General features: G+C 46.2%; 1 protein-coding gene and 2 non-coding genes across 3 annotated transcripts; 2 read left to right on the top strand and 1 right to left on the bottom strand.

Moving 5' to 3' along the window:
• The first annotated feature begins 1,456 nt into the window (after nucleotides 1–1,456).
• On the top strand, nucleotides 1,457–9,750 carry Btn1a1 (butyrophilin subfamily 1 member A1). The gene is made up of 7 exons (XM_041632907.1): nucleotides 1,457–1,653; nucleotides 2,180–2,530; nucleotides 5,658–5,939; nucleotides 7,011–7,160; nucleotides 7,567–7,587; nucleotides 7,683–7,709; nucleotides 8,158–9,750. The coding sequence occupies exons 1-7, from the start codon at nucleotides 1,575–1,577 to the stop codon at nucleotides 8,820–8,822; spliced, it is 1,575 nt and encodes a 524-aa protein (XP_041488841.1). The 5' UTR covers nucleotides 1,457–1,574; the 3' UTR covers nucleotides 8,823–9,750.
• On the bottom strand, nucleotides 3,440–3,511 carry Trnae-uuc. Its single transcript has one exon. It is a non-coding gene; the product is annotated as a tRNA-Glu (tRNA).
• A 4,243-nt stretch (nucleotides 9,751–13,993) lies between the features above and the next one.
• Nucleotides 13,994–14,076, top strand: Trnal-cag. The gene has a single exon. It is a non-coding gene; the product is annotated as a tRNA-Leu (tRNA).
• The last annotated feature ends 3,437 nt before the right edge of the window (nucleotides 14,077–17,513 follow it).

The following is a 17,513-nucleotide window of genomic DNA, read 5'->3' on the forward strand; positions in this document are numbered from 1 at the left end:
GTTCAAATCAGGGTTTCTCTATGTAGCCTTGACTGTCCTGGAATGCACCCTGTAGACCAGGCTGGCCTCGAACTCATAGAAATCTACCTGCCTCTTTGAACACACAGAGATCCATCTGCCTCTGCCTCCCGAGTGTTGGAATTAAAGGCGTGGGCCACCATCTGGCCCGACTGGGCTCCTATTCTTTTGCCTGCTTCGCTTCAAGTACTCTTCCAAATGCCTCCTTACTCAGCATAATTCAAACAAGGTATTATTAACGTTAGTCTTTTGCTAAAAACAAAACAAATCAAGCAACAACAACAACAAACCCCACTACCTCAACAACAACCATAAAAAGACACACACACACACACACACACAAAACCTCAACTCTCTTTTGTTTTGTTCAAACAAGTTCTTTATATGTAGCTCTTGCAAACCTCGATCTTGCTGTGTAGCCTAGGTTGGCCTTAAATTTGCAATGATCCTCCTGCCTCCTGAGTCCTGAATTTACATGGGTGAGCCACCACACTGGGCTTATTGTCCTTTTCTATGCTAAAAGAATTGAAGCTACAGGGGTAAATTAACTAGCTGATGGCCTCACTCATCATTTTAGTTACTCAGGTTTTCTGTCTTTTTGTCCTCATTCCTTGTATTCAGTCCAGTTCTTCAATGCATAATCTGTTCTCTTGGAAGAGGATGATGAACAGCAAACCACTGGACTACCAATCCGTAGTTCACATCCTTGGAGAACTGGTTTTTGTTTTTTTCCTAAGAAAATACTTTTGGCCACCCCAGGGGTGGGGGTGGGGGCAGGCTTCCCTAACAGCCCACAACCCCCTTCCTCCTGCTGGCTCTAACTTTGGCCCTAGAGCTACAAACAGCCTTTTCTTTTGGTTACTCTGGCTCCCATTCCTTTTTCCTCCCTGACCACCGAAGTGGGTAGGTGCTTCACTGTCAGCTCAGCGAGACACAGGACAACACAGCTCTCTTTGTCCAGCTCCTCTGTGCTAGGGTTTCTGCTCCTCAAGCTCCTCAGCTCTGCCCCTCTCTTCTCTCTAGACAGGCAGGACTGTAGCTCACTATGTAACTCACGGAGATCCTCCAGGGTGCTGAGCTTACAGGTGTGAAACACCACGTCCTCCTTCATTTCATGTTATCCGTGTCTACCTCGATGGCTTTGTCTTTATTATCTTTTCTAAGCATGAATAACGAGATGTTCTACTCAATATGATTTGATTCTATTTCTGCTTCTTCTCCTCCTCCTTCTTCTTTTAAATGCAGAGATTCCACCATTTCTTCATTTATCTGAAACCGTGTCTCAGAGCTCCCTTCTGGAGACAATTGAGGACTGGACGACCCAGTTTGCTATTTTGTGCATGCCTGACTGGACTTAGAGAAGGGTGTGGATGGGCACTCTTGTAACATGGGCTGAAAAATTACCGTTTGGGGGAGGTATAGTGCCCTTCAGGTTGGAAAGAACTGGTGGCGAGCAGGGTTCTTGCAGAGTCAATAGTTACCTCTTGACCATTTATCTCCCAGCCTGAAGCTCCTGACGACTCCATCAGCAGCCTGTTGCCCCAGCAGAGTTGGAGATGGCAGTTTCCCCCAACTCCTGCCTCTTGGCTTATCTGCTCACCTTCACGGTCCTGCAGCTGCCCACGCTGGATTCAGGTATGTCTGTGTTCTAACCATCTCTTTGATGCAAGGATGGAAGGTCCCTGTAAATGTCAGTGACCCAGTGTGGCTCCAAGTGGGGACCTCCACGAGAATTCAGTGGATTCAAAGAAAATCCACCCTGGTGGTAGTGCATGCCTGCAGTTCCAGCACTAAGAAGGCAAAAGCAGACCTTTATGGATCCAAACCTGCCTAGTCTGGATAGAGTTAGCCTGACCAGCTGGGGCTACATAGGGAGACCCCGGGGTTTTTGTTTTTGTTGTTGTTTTAAATCAAAGGAATTGGAACGCTGGGTGTGGTGGTGCACACCTGCAATGCTAGTTGAGAGTCGAGGGCAAGAGAATCCAGGCCACACAGTGAGCTGGAGGCCAGCTTGGAACTTGTGGGATCCAGTCTGAAAAACAAGAAAAACAACAACAGGAATAGTAGGCAGCTTGAGCTCAGTACTTTACGAGAAGCCAGTCTGGTCTGCAGGCCCTCAATCTCATCCCATCGTCCCATCTGACCTCATTTATTCTGGCAGCTCCCTTCGACGTGATCGCACCTCAGGAGGCAGTGCTGGCCCTACTGGGTTCAGACGTCGAGCTGACCTGTAGCTTCTCCCCAAACGGGAGCGCGGAGCACTTGGAGGAGCTGCGCTGGTTTCGACAGACTAGGTCGCCGGCTGTGCTTCTTTATCGGGCTGGTCAGGAGCAGGAGGACCAGCAGATGACCGAGTACCGCGGAAGGGTGACGCTGGTGACCGATGGGCTCCCGGACGGCCGCGCTACTCTGCGGATCCGAGGTGTCAGGGTCTCGGACCAGGGGGAGTACCGGTGTTTTTTCAAAGACAAGGACTACTCCGAGGAGGCCTCTGCGCATCTCAAAGTGACTGGTGGGTACACAGAGGGCTGCGTCGCCGAGTCACTTCGCCCTAGACGCTCACTTTGGAAACTACCGAGTTCATTCTCCAAATCACTTTGAGGTTGAAGAAGGCAGGCCGGCGCCGAGTGGGAGATAAGTGGGAAGGGGCTCAACCAAGGGGGCGGGAGGCTGAGCGAGATGGCGGTCCTGCGGATACTTCATTTTAATTCTCCGCACTTTCCCGGTCTAGAAGAGACTGTTTCCTCCAAGAAATGCATAACGCTCCTAATTTAATTTAGTTTTTGAGACAATATTTGGCAATCCTCCCGCTTCTACTTCCACAGTGCTTGGATTACAGGTGTGCACCATCGCCTCTGGCGATTACATTCTTTCACAAAGTACATCATAATTCACTGGATCAGTTCCCAGAACCGGTTTAAATTGCCTGTGTTTTCACGTTTATATAAGTCTGTCCTGAGCGTCTCAGATGCTCTGAGCAGCTTCGTGGATTAGTGCCTAAGGACACATTATAGAGTGTGGTGCGTTTCTAATGTTCTTCATCTACCCCCAAAAGGTTTTACTTTAACTCACACCCCCCCCCCAACACCGCGAGATAATATGGAAAGAATACATTGAGCTCTGACTTCCCTGCTTGCTATGATCAGAATCAAGCAAACCGCCCACTCCGTGTCTCCTACTGTAAAACCAGTAAACTATATACAAGAATTCACAAAAAGGAAATACAATTTATTATTATCCACTTACTACCTAATAAGTGAAAAGTACTTTGCCAATGGTAAAAGCATTTTAAAGAGTCTTCTACATCTTAGACTAACATGTATAATACATATATATTGCCTTTCTAAATTTATTGTTAGTTGACTCATTTACTTCCTTTGAGAGCAGGGCTTATAGAACCAACCTACTTAAAAGAAGCTCATTCCCACACCGGGAGTCGAACCCGGGCCGCCTGGGTGAAAACCAGGAATCCTAACCGCTAGACCATGTGGGAGATGCTGTACTTGCCCTTCTCTTGCCTCCTCCTCCCAAGTACAGGATTACAGGTGCACACAATACTCGCTCTAGGTGCTAGGAAGCGTAAAGTACTTCTATAAACTTGAGTCTTGCTGTCCCTAGTCCTAAAGTGCGTTGCGATGTTTTGCCATATCTAAAATATCACATATAGCTCTCATGTCATATCTTTTAGGGAAGTGCATCTTAAAGACTGATTGCGTATATAATTGTGTGAGGTGTGTGTGTGTGTGTGTGTGTGTGTGTGTGTGTGTGAGGTGTGTGTGTGTGTGTGTGTGTGTGTGTGAGGTGTGTGTGTGTGTGTGTGTGTGTGTGTGTGGTGTGCTTAAATTTAAACTGGGTGAAGTGACCGCCTGCAATTCCAGCAATTGCGAGATGGAGGCAGAAGAATCAAAATCAGCCTTGGCTACTGGGAACCTCATGAGTTTCAGGGCAGCTTCGCAGCATAAAGCCCAGCTTCAAATAACAGACTCACCTAGGTATTTGATGACATAAAACTATCTTTAGCCGGTCATTGATGTCTGCTTTTAATCTCAGCCCTTGGGAGGCAGAAGTGGGAGGATCTCCGAGTTCTAGGCCAACCTGGTTTACAGAGAGCGTGAGTTCCAGGGTTGAGAGAAGCCCTGTCTTGAAAAACAAGCAAAAAATAAAACAAAACAAAGCCGGATGTTACCAGCGCTTGGGAGGCAGAGGCAGAACTCTGTGAGTTCGGGGACAGCCTAACTACACTCACTCTACAGAATGAGTTCCAAGACAACCAGGATTATACAGAGAAACCCTGTCTCAAAAAAACAAACAGAAAAAATATATTATTATTATTATCTTTTATGAGTGCTAAACCTTTAAATGATGGCCATTTTCAGATGGAAAAAGTAGTTATATGTCTACTTTTTTTTTACTGAAGTGTGTGTGTGTGTGTGTGTGTGTGTGTGTGTATGACATAGACTTGCTATATAGCGGCTGGTTAGTCTGAAACTTGCTATGCTGACCAGGCTAGCCTAGAACTCATTCAGTTGCTTCTGCCTCTTCAATACTGAGATCCCGCACCATCACACTCTGCTGTTTTGGAGATATGGTCTCAAACTTATTATGTAGCAGAGGCTGGCTTCGAACTTCTGATCCTTCTTCCTCCACCTCTTGAGTGCTAGGATTACAGCTGTGTGTCCCCAAGACTGGCCCTATGTTGATTTTTGTTAGGGCATAGTTGTGTGAGGAAAGATGAGGTTGAACCCATTTAGGAAAATTCCGAGTCATCAGCTTAGGTAAAGGAAAGTTAAATTATTGACTACAAACCTCAAGAAAAAAAGAAGAAAAAAACTCCAAAGTCTTTTGGAGATAGAAGTATGGTGCGTGGCATGTTTGTTTAGCATACACAAAACCCTGGGTGGGATCTCCGGCGCTGTATGAAATGGTTGTGCTGGGCCAGGTGGTGGTGGTGCATGCCTTTAATCCCAGCACTCGGGAGGCAGAGGCAGTCGGATCTCTGTGAGTTTGAGGCCAGCCTGGTCTCCAAACGGAGTTCCAGGACAGGCTCCAAAGCTACAGAGAAACCCTGTCTCGAAAAACCAAAAGAAAAAAAAAAAGAAAAAATGAAATGGTTGTGCTGGCCCCTAGGAGTAACATCAGCACTGGGGAGGTAGAAGCAAGAGGATCAGAAGTTCAAGGTCATCTTCAGCAGCGTGGTGTGTTCGAGGCCAGCTTGGGCTACATGAGACCCTGTCTAAAAAGGAGAATACCTTTCTATCCATCATGAAAAATTTCTAACCACAGTTGCCTCATCTCCCAAATCATTTCAGGAACTTATAACTACAGAGTCTTTCTTGACTCTGGAGCTCCTAAGCCAGCTCTTAGTCATTGTTCTTGCTCTCATGATGGCTGGACAAGTACCCCCATGTCTACCCATAGACTTTTGCTGTTTTGTTCAAGGGCTGTTTCCAATAAAGCACCGTCTCTGATAAGGGATAAGAAATTATCTTTATTGTTTCTTCAGTCTTCACACAGAAGGACTAGAGGAATCCCACCTATTCCCAGCCCACTTTTGCCTCCTCTCTGTCTTTCTCAAACTAAGATTATCATGCTCCCAGGAAAACCCACTGGGAGATTAAAGCCAGCTTCTCTCTCCATAGCGCTGGGCTCTGATCCGCACATCAGTCTGGGAGTTAAGGAGAATGGTCAGATCCAGCTGAAATGCACCTCCTCAGGGTGGTTCCCAGAGCCAGAAGTACAGTGGAGAACGCCCTCAGGAGACAGCCTTCCATCCGCAGCAGAGTCCAGCAATCGTGACGCGGAAGGCCTGTTCACTGTGGCAGCTTCGGTGATCCTCACAGACAGTTCCGTAAAGAATGTGTCCTGCTGCATCCAGAATCTCCTCCTGGGCCAGGAGAAGGAAGTAGAGATCTCTGTACCAGGTCAGCGGAACGCATATTGGACTGCCATGTTGACAGAGACTCGGGACAATATCCCCTGGGACCCGGGTCAGAAGGGACTTCATGGTAGAGTTTTCTACATCGTCCCTGTCCCAGGGGCTCTGGCCTGCTGACTCGAGGGAAGCCCTACCACCTTCATTTGAATAACGATGCTGAGGGTTGAGCTGAGTCTCGGTGATAGAAGGCTTAGCGTGCACGAGGTCCTAGGCTCTTCCTCTAGTGCTCCATACACCACCCCCATGCTGTAAACATTCCAGAGCTGAATTTTAGGATAAACAAGTGAGATAGCGAAATTCTTTTCCTTGGGGCCTTCTTGACTGAACCCTTCTTCTTCAATAAGTAGGGATTAAATTACTTTTCTGATTTGATTCTGCCCTTCTGCCCTCCCTGTACCTCTCCTTTCCTCATCCCACACTGGAGCGCCATATAGGCTGCCGAGTTTCTCCAGGAAGTAACCTCTTCTGTCGTTCCCTGGTTATTACCTCTGGTTTTGCAGGGATCGTTACCTGTTTATTGGCCAACACAGCCTAGTCTGTGATGCATGTGGTCACCCTTCTCCCTTTTCCTCCAGCACCTCAGTGGTAGTTAGCAAGGGGTTTTGTGACACCAATTGGCCCATTAGATTTTTTTTTTTTTTTTTTTTTTTGGTTTTTGGAGACAGGGTTTCTCTTGTGGCTTTGGAGCCTGTCCTGGAACTCCCTTTGTAGATAGACCAAGCTGGCCTCGAACTCACAGAGATCCGCCGGCCTCTGCCTCCCGAGTGCTGGGATTAAAGGCGTGCGCCACCACCGCCCGGCTCCATTAGATTTTTATTTCACATATCTTGGCCCTAGATGGCTCTTCGAAGCTTGTTTTTTTTTCCCCCAGAGTCAAATCTCTCTGAAAAGTTTAGTATGAAAGAGCAATACTTGCTGTGGGGGTTGGGGGCTGTTAAGGGCATCCCCACATCCCCATCTCTATCTCCTTTGACACCAGGAGAGAAGCTGAAATTATTCAGTTTTCCAGACAATGCCCTTCTTCAGTTTGTTTTTGTTTTGTTTTGTGTTTGTTTAGCTCCCTTGGTGCCACGACTGACTCCTTGGATAGCAGCTGTGGCTGTCGTCATACTGGCCCTAGGATTTCTTACCATTGGGTCCATATTTTTCACTTGGCGACTATACAAGGAAAGATCTAGAGAGCAGAAGAGTGAATTTGGCTCTAAAGGTAAGTCACAGTGCTCACAGGGCTTCTTGTCACAGCATCCAGAGAAGTGGGACTCAGGCCTGTTCCAACAAGAACGTCCAACAGGAAAACGATGGATCTTAGAATTCTGAAGTTGGACGAAACTATGAGCCTTCTAAAACAATGGGTACCTAGTGGCTTCAGGCCCTCTGGCCAATTCTAACCCTGCTTCCCAGGAAGAATCTTATGATTAAGATCTAGTCCTAAACCAGGAGGAACTTCCAGATGATTTCTTAGAAATATTGGTTTTGCCAGCAGCATTTCTGTTCCCGGTTCACTGGGTCACCATGGATTAAACAATGTCTCTTTTTGTGTTTCTCATTCTGGTCTTCCTCCTTCCCCTTGCCTGTTATAAAAAGTCACTGAAATAATTTTGTTTCTTTTCCAGAGAGACTTCTGGAAGAACTCAGTAAGTTGTCTTCTTGTTTTTGACCCACAAGATTTATTTTCTCCCTCCTGTCTGTTAAGGCAGCACTGACAGTCTCTCTGTTTTACAAATCGCAGGGTGTAAAAAGACGGCGCTGCATGAAGGTCAGTGATTCCGAGCTCCTCAGTGCCTCTGAAGCCCTGTCTGGGGAGTCAAAGACCTGTGAGGCTTGAACACGAGAACACGCAAAAGTTCCCTTTAGTGACAGGATAGAAAGAGGGAAGGTGACAGTGAATGACCTCAGCACCTTCTGGGAGGCGTCACAGAAGATGGATGGCTAGCAGAAAAGCCCCTTTGACGCTATCCCACTAAGTAGTCAGTTAAGTCATTCCGTAGTTGCAGGTGAGAGATGGGTCTGGAGAGAAGGGCAGCAAGTGAGGGGCCATGCAGCTCTCCTACTACAGGGTTGGTTCATCAGCTCCTAAGTCTGCTCCACGTATTTGGGAAGGAGGGTTAACCGGTCGGCCGAGTACCATTGCTGATTCTCTCTCTCTCTTTCTCTCTCTCTCTCTCTCTCTCTCTCTCTCTCTCTCTCTCTCTCATTGCCTCCAGTGGACGTGACCCTGGATCCAGACACAGCGCACCCCCACCTCTTTCTGTATGAGGATTCAAAATCAGTTCGCTTGGAAGATTCACGTCAGATCCTGCCTGATAGACCAGAGAGATTTGACTCCTGGCCCTGTGTGTTAGGCCGAGAGATCTTCACTTCAGGGAGACATTACTGGGAGGTGGAGGTGGGAGATAGAACTGACTGGGCCGTTGGTGTGTGTAGAGAGAATGTGGTGAAGAAAGGGTTTGATCCCATGACCCCCGAGAATGGGTTCTGGGCTGTGGAGTTATATGGAAACGGGTACTGGGCCCTGACCCCACTCAGGACCCCTCTCCCTTTAGCGGCCCCTCCTCGCCGGGTTGGGGTTTTCCTGGACTATGAGTCAGGAGACATTTCCTTCTACAACATGAGCGATGGATCTCTTATCTATGCTTTCCCTAGCACCTCCTTCTCTGCCCCCCTACGTCCCTTCTTTTGCCTGTGGTCCTGTGGTAAAAAACCCCTGACCATCTGTTCAACTGCCAAGGGGCCTGAGAAAATCACAGTCATTGCTAATGTCCAGGATACCGTGCCCTTGTCCCCACTGGGGGAAGGCTCCACTTCGGGAGAAGCAGATACTCTCCATTCTAAACTGATACCTTTCTCGCCTAGCCAAGCGGCACCTTAATGAGTACATCAACTCCACAACTTCCCTTTTTTTGTCTACTCCCGCATGCTCTGAAGCATCAGTTGCTCGCTTCCTGCAGTCCTGTTTCTTTCTGGCGGGCGGTGATTAATTCGCCTTGGGAAGGAGGGTATGCTGGTGCTAGAGAGGGCAGGGAGAAAGGCTTTCCTAATTTGTTTCCGCGCCAATACTGGGGAGATTGAGAGGTGATTCCCAAACTGTTTCTAGTAGCCATATCCCTTCAGATCAGAGCCTACATAGGAGGGCTTGGTACGATCGGTCACCGGAGGGCCCAAGAGGCAAGCAGGCTGGCATGAAAGGGTGGCACCAACATTTGGAATAGGGGCATGTGGAACAACAGATTTTAGGCAAGGGCAAAACCAAATAGGATGCTGGGAAAGGAAGATCTTAGGCTAAAAATCCCATAAAGAAATTTAGAGAAGGCCTGGCAGGAGTGAATGAAGTAAACTTGGTCCAGTTAGGTGCACTTGTCCTGTCCTAGGGTTTTTCAGGACTATATCTCAAAATTTTTTATTAAATTTTTTGACAGCTTCATACATGCATATAATACATTCTAATTACTCTCACACTTCTCTATTCTCTCTTGTTTCCCTCCTCTCCCCCTCAGCAATATCCCTTCTTGCTTCAAATCTGACACTGAGTTTAAGTCAGGGATATAATGAGGGCTCTCATGGGAACATGGATTCGGCGCTCTCCACTGAAGTTTGCTGGGCTCAAGAGGAGAGGCACAACTGAACGCAATGATTTTCCTCTCCCACATCTGCCAGCTTCCTGTAGTTCAGCCGGGAAGGGTAGGGCCCCTATCGTGGCTAACTGTTGACAGAGCCAGCTTTGTGCAGGTCTAGTTCTGGAAACTATAGTACCTATGAGGTCATGATTACAAGTGCCCCAAAAGCACACTTCCCAGCTGTTTTCCCTGTCCTCTGGATCTTAGATTCTTTAATCTTCTCTTTCAGGACGCGTCTTGAACACGGTATCTTACATTTTCTAAGTCGTGTTCTATAGGATAGAGGAGGCTGGCCCTACTTGTATGGAAGTAGAGCTGTGAGCAAGCCAGGCAGGGACTGGGGGGAGTGGGGATGACAGGGCTAGAGAAAGAACCAGGCAGGGTTAGAATAAAGCAAGATTTGAATCAAGCCTGCCAGGTTATTTTTGCAGCTGTCAGGCCCTGCTCTTCCTTCTGTGTCCTCCTCTTTTTCCCTCCCTTCAAGGTCAATCCAACAGCACTCTATTGACTTCACTAGGTAGCTGTGTGTGTGTGTGTGTGTGTGTGTGTGTGTGTGTGTGTGTATAGGTAAGTAGAGGTTTACTAAGTAGCTCAGACTGACCTTGAATTCCTCATGCTCCTGCCTCCATTTTCCAAGTGCTAGGATTTCAGCCGTGTCCAGCATGCCTAGCAAATCCACCAGTTTTGACTCAGCCTGCTTAGGGTAACATCATTATCTCTGTCAGTCTCAGCTGCGCGCTCCCTCAGCCTCCACTGCAACACTCAACCAGCTCACAGGTACCTTCAATTTCCTCCCACCGCCATTCTCTTCCACGCTGTGCTATTACTTAATGTAGCCTATCCAGCCTTCCTGAATCCTGTTTTGTGTTAGGACCCCCAGTGTTGCACCATGATGTTCAACACAACTGGACAGCTTGTTCCTATTTGTGTCTGCTTCAGTGTCCTCCTGCTTGTTTGGGAATTGTGTATATCCAAGCGCTTCCATTTCTATTGTATTTCTCCCAGCTTCCAGAATAATAAACAAGCAAATAAATAAGTAAATAAAGTCTGATTGCTGAAGGCAGCTTCCGAACTTTCCTTTGTTTATCCCGGTAAGAGGAACTAGATTAAAGAGAAACAGGACTGAAAGCTGCCCGGGAATCCGCTGCCTGCTCCAGCAGTGCTGATCTGTATGGTCCCAGGTCTAGGCCTGCAGGAGAGAGTCACCAGAAAAGGCAGGGATGGGAGCTACTCATGGGGATCAAACTACCTTCAGAAAGGCCGCTGTGCAGAAAGCTTCCTGCTCTCAGCCTTGTTCCAAGGGTGACTTCACTTCTATTGCTGTTAAGGTAATTGTGTTGGTGAGTAAACCTGGCCACTTGCTCAGACGAACCACGAGGATGTAGCTCCAAGCAGAGCTCTTGCCTACCGTGCCCCAGTCTTGTGTTCCATACTTGGCGCTGCCCCTCCCCCATATGACTTTGACAATTAAGTCTCCAAACATATGACAGTTGGGGGACACAGTCAGACCACTGCAGGCTCTTTCCTCCATCGCCTCACAGCACCCAATGTCCCCTCTCTCTCTCTCTCTCTCTCTCTCTCTCTCTCTCTCTCTCTCTCTTTCTCATACACTAGCCACCCTATGCAGCTTGTCTTACACTGTGCTCCTGGGAGGAAAGCATACTTTATCTTTGCTTTAAAATAATTAATTTAAGTTAAGCATGGTGACACATGCCTGTATTCCCAGAACTCAGAAGTCAGAGGCGAGAGAATGGTCACATTTGAAGGCAGTCTGGACTACCCAGTCAGTTCAGAGGTCCACCCAAGATATATAGCCACACACTATCTCAGTAAATAAATGCATAAATAGGTGTGTTTATTTGTGCTCAGATTTTACTTGTAGAAATTCACAGAAGTCAGAGTCAAAACATCCTTTTAAAAAACCGCATTGGAGCTGGGCGGTGGTGGCGCACGCCTTTAATCCCAGCACTCGGGAGGCAGAGGCAGGCGGATCTCTGTGAGTTCGAGACCAGCCTGGTCTACAAAAGCTAGTTCCAGCTGGTGAGATGACTTACCAGATAAAGTCACTTGCTAACCTTGATGACCTGAGTTCAGTCCCAGTGACTCACACAGTGGAAGGAGTTGTCCTTTGATAGCCACATGTTTGTCCAGACCATATTCACCCATACACTTGTCTACCTTTTCTAAGGTAGACGCACTTAGAAAAGGTAGACAAGTGCGTCGTTGTGTTTAATGTGTAATATGTATCCTAACCGGCATCTGTAAAATCTCACACGGAATATATGGAACTGTATCTCTGAGATTAGAAAGAGAAGGGGTCTCAGAACTGGGCACGGTGGCGCATGCTTGTAATATCAGCATTCTGGAAACTGAGTGAGGAGCTACATAGGAAGTTTTAGGGCCCTATCAAAGGGGGCATGATGGAGTGGAGAATCAATCAGCTCTACCTCTGCCTCCCTGTGCCCCACAGGGTTCTGTGGTTAGATTCAGTGGTTACATTGTTAGGAAACACCAAGTCCTGATTCCTGGTGCTCCAGTTTAGACTCTGCATGTCTCCTGTATGTCACTCTGTATATCACCCTAAGCAACGAGGAGGGTTACTCGTACCGTAACAGCAGCCTTTAAAAAGAACGAAACTCAGTTGGATGTGGTAGTATACATCTGTAATTCCAGCTCCTGGGAGGTGGAGGCAGGAGGATTAAGAATTTAACAACAACCTCAGCTACTGGTGTAGTGTAAAATTCAACCTGAGCTATATAAGACCTTGCCTCAAAACAAAACAAAAAGCATAATTTGAGTCAGAATTCTGTTCCATACTGTCTTGAACACTGTTATGAATGTGGCTACACTCTCACCGTTAAAAGAAAGATTCAGGCTTTCACTAAAGTTTAACCCTGAAAACGTGCTCTCAAATCTGGATGCATACAGAGTTTCTTCAGGTAATGAGGGCATCTTAAAAACCCAGTCAGCCGTCAGGGTGACAGGGTGTTCCTCTTAATAATAATAATAATAATAGCAACAACAACAATAAATTTAAATTTTCTGTCATCAGGTGACACTCCCAGACATTTTGATTTAATTGATCAGGAGAGAATTGTTATCCTAAAGGGTTGTCAAAAGCATTACCTATAAACTTTCCCTACTTTCTGCTAATTTGGGGGAGTTTCTCTAAGAATTACAGAAATACTATATTTTATTTAAGTCATGGATTTCACAACCGTGTGGAGGAACTGTTAGACACATAATGTGGAACTTTATCCCCTGAACCTACTTAAAATTCTCAAGTCAGGATTATATATAGTCATGGTGTACAAAATGTTCTGATATGTGGAACACTGCGGAAAAGCTGGTTACAAACCATAACTGTTACCACACATATTTTTGTGGTGACAACCTTTAAAATCTCTCAGCAATTGCCAAGTATGTGGCACATTGTTATTAACCATATTCTTGTTTTTAAACAGCAAAATTTCAAATTCAGTAGGTCTAGGTGGAGCTGAGCGCCTCCATCTACCTCGATATCTAGAGCTGTACATTTTACTCACAGTGTTAGGGATTAAGCAGTGTTTCAGTCAATGACATTTAAGTACCAGAAACCGCCCAGAAATAAGGAAAGAAAGAAGAAAGAAAAAAGCAGTTTCTAGACTAGACACCATGATTGAAGCCTGTGAGGCCACTGCGCCAGAAGCCGAGGCCGGCTTGAACTACATGAGTTTCCTAAATCTCAAAAGATAAAACCAAAGGTGGTGGTGGAATGGGTGAAATAGTTTTTTAAGGCCACAGGGGCAGAACGACTTGTCTGCGGTCCTTCGGGCAGTTAGGTGACTGGACCTGAAGCTGTCTGAAACCAGAGCTCGGTTCCTTCGATTTCTAGTAAGATTCCGGGGACATCATCCCCACGGCTGAGATAGACTGTATAGAAATCGGTCGCCCTGGTCTTGATTTGCGTTTGGAAAATCCTCTGTTGTCGAGGATTGCTATAAAGTACATTGATGGGTTTAAACGATTTCTGGTTTTCGGTTTTGTTTTTGTCTCTTAAGAAACTTTTGCCTTAGACAAGTGCACACAGCGGTGCGCAGCTAGGACTCTCAGCCTCTGGTTGTGCCTGCGGGGAGACCACCTACCGGGGGGCCCCGGTGACAAAGTGCCCCGGGCTGGGAGTGACTGGCGGGTGAGCACCCACCGGCTTCCCGCTGAGGACTCGGAGTAGACCGGGCTGCAGCCCAGTCCGCCCTCCGCACTGGCCAGAAGGCGGAGGGTTTCCAGAGTTTCAAGCGTAGACGCGGCAGGAGGCGTTCACCTCGCTACAGCGATTTGTTTAGAACTGAAACGTTGTCGTCAAACCTCGACTGAAAGGTGGCAGAACATGACGAATAGCATTTTGGAAAAGATTGAAGTAAAAGTCGAGCAGATTGAATAGCAACAAGTCAGGATGGCCGAGCGGTCTAAGGCGCTGCGTTCAGGTCGCAGTCTCCCCTGGAGGCGTGGGTTCGAATCCCACTCCTGACAAGTGTTTGTTTTTAAAAATTTTGCCTTTTTTTTACTTTTCTTTCTTAGTCTGACCTTACAATAGAAGCACTGTGTAGTTTCAAGATAGCTTGAAGGCTAGATATTTTAATATTTTCTTTCTCTCTGTTTATAAGAAAATTTAGATGAATCTTAATTCTTAATTCATGACTCACTATCATCACTTAATGTCTGCACCCTTACTGGCTAAGCATCTCACTGGTCTGAACTCTGTTTTTTAGGTTTCTGGTTTTGTCAGAATTGCATATATACTTATACTAGTTAAGATCCTACAAAGATACAGAACTGGTATGTATATGTCTGTCTGTCTGTCTGTCTGTCTACCTATCCACAACTACTGGGATACAAGAAGACAGATGGAAAAAGGCAGATGCACAAAGAGATGTAACACGAAGGCATGGCTCACAGTTATCAAGGCTGAGAATTACCATGATCTGCTGTTTGTAAGCTGGGAACAAGGAAAGTAGGTGGCCTAGTTCACTCCAGGTATGAATTCTAGAGAGCAGAGACTATGAAGTCAGTCAGATCATGTAGCTCCCCATTATCCCCACATCCCACCATCCCCACACCCCACTATCCCACACTGTAGTAATATGGGGCGGCAGGGCTGCGTCCCCCACACCCGGCCGCCCACATGGCTAGCTTATGCTCCGAAATAACAACACACAAACTGTATTCTTTTAATCACTGCTTGGCCCATTCTCTTCTAGGCTAATTCTCACATATTAATTTAGCCCATTCCTAATCATCTGTGTGTAGCACCCCAAGGTGCGCTTACCGGGGAGATTCTAGCCTAGTCCATCCTGGGTCCGAGCTTCATCCCGGGAGCAGGGCATGGCGTCTCTCTCAGGCGTCTGCTCCCGCGAGGAAAGCGGTCGAGTCTCCGAGCTCACTTCCTCTTCCTCCCAGCATTTTGTTCTGTTTACTCCTCCCACCTATCCTCTAACCAATAAAATGGGCCAGGGCAGTGCCTTTATTAGCCAATGACCTTCCTCCATCACCACACCCCACCATCCCCACACCCTACCTCCACCACACCCCACCATCCCCACACCCCATCATCCCCATACCCAGTCTAAGCCTGGATCAAGCCCCACCACACTAGGGCCTTCAGTCTACTGAGTTAGGAAGTTCCAGAACTCTGGAGACCCTACGGCTGTTCAATTAGACATTTAAATTTAACCATCACACATGTTGATGCTCACATGGTTGATGGCCAGGCAAGGGCTGATCTCTAGAGACAAGTAAACAGGATATGTTCGGGCCCAGCCCTGAGGAGTGAACAGATTTGTAAGAAACTGTTACAAAGACACTGATATAGGTATGAATAATTTGCATTAGTATAGATTTTGCTTTATTGATAGAGATTTACGGTCAATTTTGTTATATGTATAAGTGTTTCTGATTTTGATTAAGGTATTGTGATTGTGTAGTTCATTTAAATATGTACTGTATAATTAAGAAATATAGGTTGTTAATGGATAATCATCGATAATAGTAAAGCTTGTAGTCATGTTAGTTAGATTTTCTAGATATATAGAGATATATTTTAGATAGACATTCTTCATGTCTTTCAAAGATTACAGAATAGGACATTTAATGTTTTAATAACTGAGGACTTTTCATGACAATGAGACACTCTGCTCCTGGCAGCACCAATCTACTTCAAGAGGAAGATGGGCATCGAAGAGGCTCGTTATGGAGTTTTGATAGCCATTTGGGCAAGAAACTGCTCTTGCCTGGACTATTGCATAAACTGGAAACAGAGAACCCACAGAGAGAGGACTACTGAACTTGCCTAAGGTGAGATGATCTTTCGGGGTTCCTGATTCATTTTGAAAGAGTCTGCGAGACATTCTGCAGGACACAACAGATAGTGACTGAACTGACTTTGAATTTTCCTGCTTTATGGAAATGTCTGCTGGATACCATGGGCCTGAAGGCTGAAGATGGATGCCCCAACGGTAAAGAAGAACTTTGGGTGACTGTCCAGGCAGCAAGATGTCTCTGTCATTTCTAGAGTTTTAAAAGTTGCTTTTTTCTTGTTTGCTTAGGTAGTATTGTATCTTTCTGGAGTCTTTGATGGAGTTAAGAATAGTTAGTTATAGTTATAGTTTTCCTTAGTTATGATAAAGATTATTGTAACTTTTACTTGATAACTGTTTTTGTTATATGTAATTTTGCTATGTTAAAGTTAAAGCTTTTTTTTTTTTTAAACCGAAAAAGGGGAAATGATGGAGGAAGGTCATTGGCTAATAAAGGAACTGCCCTGGCCCATTTTATTGGTTAGAGGATAGGTGGGAGGAGTAAACAGAACAAAATGCTGGGAGGAAGAGGAAGTGAGCTCAGAGACTCCACAGCTCTGCTCTCCTCCTGGGAGCAGACGCCTGAGAGAGACGCCATGCTCCCGGCTCCTGGGCAGACACACGCCATGAAGCAAGCCGCCAGGTTAGACATGCTGAACCTTTCCCGGTAAGACCGGTGCTCACCGATTATTAGAGATGGGTTGATTGGGATAACAGAATTAGCCAGTAAGGGCTAGGGCTAAAGGGCCAAGCAGTGTTTAAAAGAATACAGTGTCCGTGTAATTATTTCGGGGCATAAGCTAGCTGGGCAGGCGGCTGGGGTGTTGGGGACGCAGCCCTGCCGCTGCCCTTATTACTTCAAGACACGAACTGGGTGTAGTGGTGGACACCTGTGAGCTCCCCAGAGGTGAGGGCAGGAGGATCAGAGGATGGAGACACAGGAAGAGGCTAAGGCAAGTCAGTCGTTACTACAGCCAGTCAAAGTCAAAGAAAAGTATTGAAAAGAACCTCTAAGAAAAGAATTTTATTTGGCACATTTGGAAATAAAGTCTAGTCTATGAGCTTTCTGTTGCTCTGATAAAATGCTGAAAAAACTAGCCCGGGGAGGAAAGGGTTATTCCAGTTTACAGATTATAATTAATCAAGCCAAGTCAGTGCCAAAACCCGGAGGCAGAAACTGAAGCAGAGACCAATGCTTCCTGCCTTGCTCCCCAAAACATCTAGCAGGGGGTGGCACTGCCCTCAGTGAGATGGGCACTCCCACATCAGTCCTACAAGCAGTTCTGATGGAGGCAATTTTTCAGTTGAGATTACCAGCTTGTCAAATTTGCAAAATATAATCACCACAAAGACTAAAATGTAAAACATGATATGCACGAACAGGCCAGGGTAGCTTTTGGTAAATCTGAGTAGGAAGAAAATGTTGGTAGTTCTATTATGACAGAGAAATCCATACACATTGTGACAAAAGCAAGTTTAATGGCATTTTTAGTGTGTGAACTGACATTCCCTCAGAAAAGGCCACATATTTGTGTGTGAAAGGTATGATTAGTCCTCTGTGGTTTGGCGAGTTGGCGTGTTAAAAATCAAGTACCAAAATGATCTTGGGCTATC

Source organism: Microtus oregoni, unplaced genomic scaffold (genome assembly GCF_018167655.1).
Source record: "Microtus oregoni isolate MIOR12 unplaced genomic scaffold, Mior012 000042F_ref0000377, whole genome shotgun sequence".
Lineage (NCBI taxonomy): Eukaryota > Metazoa > Chordata > Mammalia > Rodentia > Cricetidae > Microtus > Microtus oregoni.